A 6870-nucleotide genomic window follows, 5' to 3' on the forward strand; every position below is an offset into this window, starting at 1 on the left:
CACCAGGATTCTGCAAGCTCTGCTCTGGCATTCATACTGTCTGATTTGTAATATGTTAAAATTCCTCTCACTTAATTATCACTAAAAGGTGGCTTTTCTTCCAACATGTTTTATCTCACTCTTGTGCTCCAAGTCATGGTAATTAATTTGACTGAAACTCCTCATTAATCAGGTGGAAGTTGAGCTGTGCTGATTCTGGTAATCTGGATCTCCTTTCTTGCCCTAAATCATCTAAGTGCCAAAGGGGTACAGTCTCTGCTGCTTCCTCAGGTCAGAAATACATTAGCTTTTATTGAGGAAATTCCCAAGTCACTAGTGAATCTTAGCAACAGCTCTGTGACCCTGGCCTTCAGGGCATAATTATCTTTACGGCTTTTTGACTGAGCATCTGTCTCCCTTTGTTAAAAATGTGTTCATTTCTTGTGTGACAGGAAAGCCCACCCACCCTGCCTTGCACAGCAAAGACTGATTAAAAGAAGGTGTTCTCTGGCAAAAAAAACTCAAGGCAGAGAGATGCGCAAGATAATGAACAAAAGATGCTAAGCAAAGGTTAATTGGGGAACAGCAGAAAGGCTGGCTGCATCTGAAATTATCTGCTTTGAGGCCAGTCCACAGTGGTCTCCTCTCCTTTGAAGTCCCCAAACTCTGTGCTGGGATTAAGAACTGTTTCAGGGAGATGCTAAGATTTCATCCAGGACTGCAGAATGGGAGGGTGTCAGCTCTCTGCTCCCATACCAAAAAATGGTCTATAGAGCTGGGTAAAGATGTTTACACAGTTAAGAAGAGCAATAATAATGCCTTAATGATGCCCCCAGCAGAGCAATAATGATGCTTGGATTTTCCCTTGGGGAGGCATTGGGTGGTGGGAGGAGAAGAAGGAGAAGAGATGTGAGTCCCTGCCAGAGGTGCTGGGTAAAGGGACACTGGGGAACGTATATGCACAACTGGACAAGGGAGTTGGGACCATGCACGATGTGAGTTTACTGGGACAATTTCCATATGAAATTCCATGAGGAAGTATGAGGGGAAGGGAGCCCCTGAACAGTGGTTTCTACTCCCCCAGTGACCTACAGAGAAGGCTTAGAGAAAGCAGTATTGAAAGAAAAATCCGTGGCTATCTGTACCCTGGCAGAGCTGATGGAAGCTCTCTGGCCGGCACTGGATTCTATGGTGGCTGCTCTCAAACCATGGTCAGCGAAGCAGCCCTGCTCCATGCCGCCAAGTACCAGAGGCTCGAGCTAGTTATGTGGGCTGTACTTGGGTGTTTGGGAAAGAGAAAGTTGGAGGGGAAGCTGAGCACAGGATGGAGGAGGAGCTCAGAGGCAGAGGAGTCAGGCAGAATTCTCTAGAGCCACAGGGAACTTGGGCTAAAAATCAGGGATGAAGCATCCATTTACTGCGTGATGGTTCTTGTTTTTAGAATATGGCTTGGTGAGGACAGAGGTTTTCCAGGAAGCATTCACCATATTCATGGACACTTGACAGCTATAAGCCAAGTTATCAAGGGACATCACTTACCATCCTGGAGTACGGCCCAAGCATATTTTGATGGGGGTGAGGCTGGTTTCTACCAGTGTGTCTTGACCAGCCCCATGCTGCAAGCTCACTCCTTCAGGGACAATAGGATTTCTCCCGCCTCTGTGGTTAATTTGAATGAAGAGAAGAAAACCATTGATACTAACACCAAAGATGCGTGACATGTCTGTGCTGTGGTTGGCAGTACAGAAATAACCCCAGAAGCACAGCCAGAGAGCAGGGCAATATTCCCAAGACTACTGACAACGAGATTCCCCAAGTCCCCACCCTCCAGCTGACAGGCTGGGTGCTCCTGGCTAACTCGCATCCCTCCTTAATGGTATAATTGCTCCTGGATGGAAATTCAGGAGTGCTGAAACCCATCGGGGAATGGGTAGGGGGCTACAGACCAGAGAGCCCAGCCCCCAACCACACTAGGCTTGTCCCCAATGCAGACCCCATCCCCATCTTCATAGATCATGAGCAGTTCTGGGCTTTCTCAATACAGATGGATTTGGCCTCAAGGACACTAGCCAACTAAGATTAAGGAAGAGCCTTTCCAGGGGATGTTGGACAGTGGGACCTCAAGTCACTACTGATTTTCAATAAGTCGATGGACTGCCTGTGACCCTCACCCATTTGCAAACTCACAAGGGTGCACCCTATGGCTTGAGTACAGTGTTACCATATCAAAGTGGGTTGTGTGATCCTGTAACCTCTGAGAAGCCGAAGCTCCCGTTCTGGTGCACGTACTGGCTGGAGAAAGTATCTCTGGTTGTCCCTGTCTTGGGGTCTCCATGGCCTGAGGTACCATTGGGTCACCCTCCTCCTGATATAGACACTTGTGTGAGTACAACCTGAAGAGAGAAGCCTGCTTCAAAGCGAGTTGTTTGTGACTCTTCAGCCCAAGACCTTCTGGAGGGATAAGTCAGCAGAAGCTTCAAGGTCTGTGAGCTTCTGAGAAATGTAAGGAGAGACTGAGAGAACTATAAACTATGATTCATGTGTTCTCCTCCATGAGTGGAAGCATACTTGGATAGTGATACAACCACCAGTGCTGTAAGGAGCCTCCTAAAACTTTGCAGTCTGAGATGGATAATCACGTCAAAAACCTCTGAACCCTCAGTTAGCGTCGCTCCAGTGGGGATGTACTCACTGTGGAGGCCGGCTCTTTCCAGCCCGAGAAGGCCCTGGCCAGCCTCTCTGGCCGCACCGAAGTCTTGTCTGCCTTCCTATTTACTTAGGGGTACCACCATCAAGGGTTGGCTCCAGCATCTACTGTTGCTGCCACTACTAGTTCAAGCACCATGCAGTTTACCTCATTTTCAAATGCTTCTACCTCCACTGCTCCTACTGGGGTCTCATTTGGTGCCCCATCAACTTTGGCTGGAACACTTGGTGGTACAACTTTGGGATTTGGATTAAAATTCCCTGGAGCAGGTGGAGTGGCTCCTGTTGCATCTACTACAGTGTCAACCACCAACACCACAGCCACCAGGGGCTTTACCTTGAATCTAAAACCTCTGACATCAACTGAGATTAATAGCACTGTTCAGGTCGGCATTACTTCTATACTTTTTACTTTCACTGTTAATACAATCATAACTCCTGTGATGACCTATGGTCAGCTGGATAGTCTGGCAAACAAATGGAGCCTTGAGTTAGAGGATCAAGAGAAACACTTTCTTCACCAGGCCACCCAGATCAATGCTTGGGACCATACATTGATTGAGAATGGTGAGAAGATCACTGCTTTACATGGAGAAGTAGAAAAAGTGAAACTGGATCAGAAAAGGCTGGAACAAGAATTGGATTTTATCCTGTCACAGCAGGAAGAAGTAGAAGATCTCCTGACCCTTTTAGAGGAGTTTGTAAAGGACCAGAGTGGGTCTATTTATCTGCAGCATTTAGATAAGGAACATGAGAGGACTTACTAGTTAGCACAAAATGTAGATGCTCAGCTGAAACGAATGGCCCAAGATCTCAAGGACATTATTGAGCACCTGAATACATTTGGAAGTCCTGCTGACACTACTGACATGCTCCAGCAGATCTGCAAAATTCTGAATGCTCATATGGACTGTCTACAATGGATTAATCAGACTTCAGGTATGCTGCAAAGGAAGGTAGAAGAGGTAACACAAGTTTTCGAGCATCATCATTGCAAGGAGCAGGAGCGCAATGTCAGGATTGATCTTGATTGAATGACCCTATCTTCAGCATGTTGTTTTTGGATTATACATTACCTACAAATTTTGAGGGTGTTCATTAGAGTAGTATTTACAGTTACTATTCAATATTTGGTGGGAAAAAAAAGTATGCATGTATTTGTTTTCCACTTAAATATTGTGCTGTTGGGAACTACAGAGTTTGGCTTTTAGTATCAGCAAATCAAAACTATATCAGCTCTCCAGGCAGAAACCGATTTGATGTCAACTCTGTGTGTGTAATTCATGGCTTACTCTCCCAGATACCATATCTTACTGCCAGCACACATTGTCCTTTTCACTCCAACCAGATCATAGAGAAATGTTTCCCAAAAAATAGATGCCAACCAGTCTTTACTGGGTGCCTGTTAACAGTCAATGTATAGTGTTTGCTACTGTAAAGTCTCTCTCCTTAAGGAACTTACTGTCTACTTTGAGATATAATTAATGCCTGTCTGTATAAAAACAGTATAAACCATACAATAAAGTGTGTTATGAATTACAGAAACGATGCTATAGAAATTCAGAGAAGGGAGGAAAAGTTAGGGTGGATTTGGGACTTGAATTAAGTTATTTTTAAAAGTGTATGGTTCAGGCAATTCGTTTATTTTTGATGTACAGATAATCTGGTGTTTTACTTGGTTTCAGCATATGATTTATGGTTGTGGGTTTTGTATATTTGTTTATTTGTTTTTCAAGAAAAAAGCCCGTCCTTAGCTTGGGAACAGTCTGATTTCTTGTGTTTCATGTTTTACCTAAGCCATAAATAAAGATGATGCTCTGAAAAATAAAAGTGTAACACTAAAATAAACTACTCAAAAGTTTTTGAGTGACTTAAAAAAAAAATCTCCAAATGGCATCTCAGTTGGGGGCATACAGTAGGAATCATTTAAAAGTATGATGTATGTGGATTGTCAGACTCTAAACCAAAGGCACACAGCACGCCAATATCTTGTTCACTTAGTCTATCCTAGACTTTGGGGTGGGATTCACACATGGATCCATGCCATAATTTTGCAGAATAAACATAACAAATGAGAAAGTCTGTTGCTGATATATTTAAGGGCATCTGTTGGTGCCCTCTTCAGCTTCATTTCAGAGGTCTGAGGCTTGGCAGCTGGGCCCTAAACAAGGGTGGATGTCACCAGCCCTGATTCACGTGGAGAAAAGTAGAGGAAGCCAGTGAGTTGGCATCTTGGCTAGTAGGGAAGTAGCTTGTCAACTGCAGAACTGACTTGTGATTCCAGCATGGAAGGTAAATGGGTATTGTGTACATCAGGGCTTCTGAACTTCACTATGCATCAGAGCCACCCAGAGGGCTTATGAGAATGCACTTTCTGGGCCCCCAGCATCTGTAGAGTTTCCAACTTAGCAGGTCTGAGGTAAGGCCCACAGATTTGCTTTTCTAAAAAAGTCCAGATGAGGCTGATGATGGTGGTCTGGGGACCCCACTTTGAGAACCACTGTTGTCTATTATAAGGATGTGCAAGAGCAAAAGCCACGGTTAGTTGGGGACCTGTATGATAGGCCTGATATCTCTTTCATAATATAGGTTCATTAGCTCTACAGAGGACCCAGAAGCAGAGAAGAAGGGGCGTGTTTAAGACAGAGAGGAAGTACCTCAAAGGAACTCTCACTAATGCTAACATGGATATTGCTGGGCTGTGAAAGATGGCACCTTGATCAACAGTGTTACCGAATGTGAGTTCATATGTCTGATGCACAGTGAGGCCAAACAAACCAAAACTTTGGAGTTTGGAACAGAGAAAAAAATTTTTGAGGGCCATGTGAGGAGAATGGGTGGTTCATGCCCCCCAAACCCCCAAACTCCCTGAAAAGTTTCAGCAAAGCATTTTTAAAGACAAGATTAGAGAGGGGCATGGTTGGTTGTTGCAAACTTCTTGGTGTAGGAATCCTTTGTTCCTGCAGCTGTCCACATAAGTCAGGTCAGGATGTTCCTGTAAACCTCCAACAAGACACATGTTATTCTCTGTTCTGCAACTTTTTATCTCTATATGAATAGAAAAGTATTATACCCTTAAGGTCAGAGCCTTGAGAATGGGCAATACTGTATATTTCAGGCTGTAGACACCATTTGTAATTTGAAGCAAAAGCAATAGAATAGGAAAGTTAAAGTAAAAGAAACAGATCTAATATGGATTCAGATTTATTCTTCCCTATTACAACAGCACAGTCCAGAACTAGAGCCTACCCCAGAGGCTGTACTAAAGGTAACTTTGGATCCCCTCACCCTGAGCTAATCCCTGCTGCCACAGACCGGAGCACAGAGTGAACAAAGACAGGCCTTGAAGAGGGATGGGCATGACCCATCTCCCCAGTCATTAAGGTCCTGCCCAGGGAAGTCCCTGATAATAATGGAATATTATAGAGACTATAGCAGTTCCCCCAAAATAGCTTTGGAAATAAAGGTTGGTGCCTGAGATGAGCCAGAGTGCTGATAAATTTGGAAAACAGAGGGATTGATTTTAAGGAAAATTGAGATATAGTTTTCTTGGTATAAAATGATAGAAGATATTTAGGGAAAAAAAAAGAAACAAATCTGACCCCCTGCATCTGTTGTATCTGGCAGAAGGCATTGCTCACAAAAACCACCTGTCAAGATGATTCAAGCCAGGAATTCCTTGGAAGTAACATACACTGATATGTTGTCCTCAAAACTAGACTTGAAACCAAGATGGTACATTCACTACAATGTATTACATTACTTGCCATCCCTACAAAGAAGTCTTATAGCTCAGCACAGATATTTTAGGAAAATCTTTCTTGGGTTTTGTGCTCTTTACCCAGAGCTATCCAGAAAAAGTGGGTGCATTTGGGATACTGTCAAAATGGATTGAATGCATTCTGGTGGGAACAGAGACAGAAAAGCAAGGCCTTTGATGAAGAACTCGAGGCAGAGAACAAGGCACACTTTTTTTTTTTCTTTTTTTAAACATCATTACTGGAGTATAATTGCTTTACAATGGTGCGTTAGTTTCTGTCTTATAACAGTGTTAATCAGCTGTACATATACATATATCCCCATATATCCTCCCTCTTGCATCTCCCTCCCACCCTCCCTATCCCACCCATCTAGGTGGTCACAAAGCACTGAGCTGATCTCCCTGTGCTATGCAGCTCCTTCCCA

At 43.9% G+C, this 6870-nt stretch overlaps 1 protein-coding gene across 1 annotated transcript; it reads left to right on the forward strand.

The window, feature by feature from the left end:
• Window positions 1-2822: 2822 nt before the first annotated feature.
• Window positions 2823-3719, forward strand: LOC132367716 (nuclear pore glycoprotein p62-like). The gene is given in 1 exon segment (XM_059926299.1): window positions 2823-3719. A coding segment is annotated over 1 exon segment (897 nt).
• The last annotated feature ends 3151 nt before the right edge of the window (window positions 3720-6870 follow it).

Source organism: Balaenoptera ricei, chromosome 6 (genome assembly GCF_028023285.1).
Source record: "Balaenoptera ricei isolate mBalRic1 chromosome 6, mBalRic1.hap2, whole genome shotgun sequence".
Taxonomy (NCBI): Eukaryota; Metazoa; Chordata; class Mammalia; order Artiodactyla; family Balaenopteridae; genus Balaenoptera; species Balaenoptera ricei.